General features: G+C 58.9%; 1 protein-coding gene across 1 annotated transcript; it reads left to right on the forward strand.

Annotated features, from left to right (window-relative positions):
• The first annotated feature begins 53 nt into the window (after positions 1-53).
• LOC119296068 lies at positions 54-894 on the forward strand. The gene has a single exon (XM_037574479.1). It carries the CDS (start codon positions 217-219, stop codon positions 598-600), a length of 384 nt encoding a protein of 127 aa, XP_037430376.1. The 5' UTR covers positions 54-216; the 3' UTR covers positions 601-894.
• The last annotated feature ends 310 nt before the right edge of the window (positions 895-1,204 follow it).

The raw sequence follows: 1,204 nt of genomic DNA on the forward strand, positions 1-1,204 counted from the left end.
AAAAAAAAACAGTACCACCACCCCACCGCTTTCCTTCATGTGATCCACCCCTCCCCGTCACATGCCTATCTCCGCTACCGCTAGTTCGTCATTTCACACTCCCACCCCTGGCCCTCGCTGTCTAAAGGCTCCAGTACTCACTCTACCCACACCCGTCACCACAGCCTCGCACAATTATCGCCTCAGCTACAGCTAAGAGGGCGAGAGAGCAAGGCGATGTCAATGGCGGAGGAGCAGTACTACGGGGGCCCGCGCGGGGCGCCGCACGGGCTGCTGCTGGCGGTGGTGGTGGGGCTGGTGGTGGCGGGCCCGCTCTTCCTCGGCGACGGCGGCGAGGCGGTTACCGACGCCATCGCCGAGCTTCTCAGCCCCGTGGGCCTGCTCCTCCTCCCCGTGGGCCTCCTCCTCCTCATCCGCCTCCTCTCCTCCGACCGCGGCGCCGCGGCGCTCGCCGACGTGTTCGCTTTCGGCGGCTCGCCCGACGCCGTGCACCGCGTCGGGGGTTCCCCCATTGGTGTGGCTCTCATGTTGCTCCTCATCCTCGCCCTCCTCTACTACCGCTCCGCGCTCTTCGGCGGCGGCGGAGACGACGACGAGTAGGCGCCTGCCAGTAGGTAGTTCCCTGATCTCGGGGTTGTTTTGCTAGTTTCCGTTTCATGGCTGGGCTTGGGTGTAAAAGTGCGGTGTAAATTAACTGGTAGCTACTCGCCGTCTTGGTTTGCTCTGCGTTAAGGCTGAAGGTTCTGTGCTGCATGGGTCCATGTGCTTGCTCTCTTCCGCCTCTCCTCCTCGTCGCCTCGTCTCGTCGGTGGTGTCGTGACACTCTTTTGTTACTCCGCTAGAACCGGGCAGCAGTAATTTCTCTACTCCTATAAAAATGGCAGTTGGTGGTGATGTTGTGCCTCCCTCCATGCTATATGTGCAATCGGATCTGGAACGTAAGGCTGAGAATGAGGTGGGTACTTAACTGCATTTTTTATGGAAACACCCCGCACCGAACAGAATTTTGGAGAACACGTCCAAAACAGAACGCCGAGTGTCTGGAAGTTTCTTCTTCGCTCGTGAAACAGACGAGTCTTCGAGAGCCCCTCCCAAATTTCTCGGCGCCGGACGCTACCCTCTCTTCCGCGGCGACCACCGGATTTGAGTTGCGGGAGGGATCCTCCTCTTGAAAATCTTTAGTTGTATTTAGGGTCTCACTAAA

This window comes from Triticum dicoccoides, chromosome 4B, assembly GCF_002162155.2.
Source record: "Triticum dicoccoides isolate Atlit2015 ecotype Zavitan chromosome 4B, WEW_v2.0, whole genome shotgun sequence".
Classification (NCBI taxonomy): Eukaryota; Viridiplantae; Streptophyta; class Magnoliopsida; order Poales; family Poaceae; genus Triticum; species Triticum dicoccoides.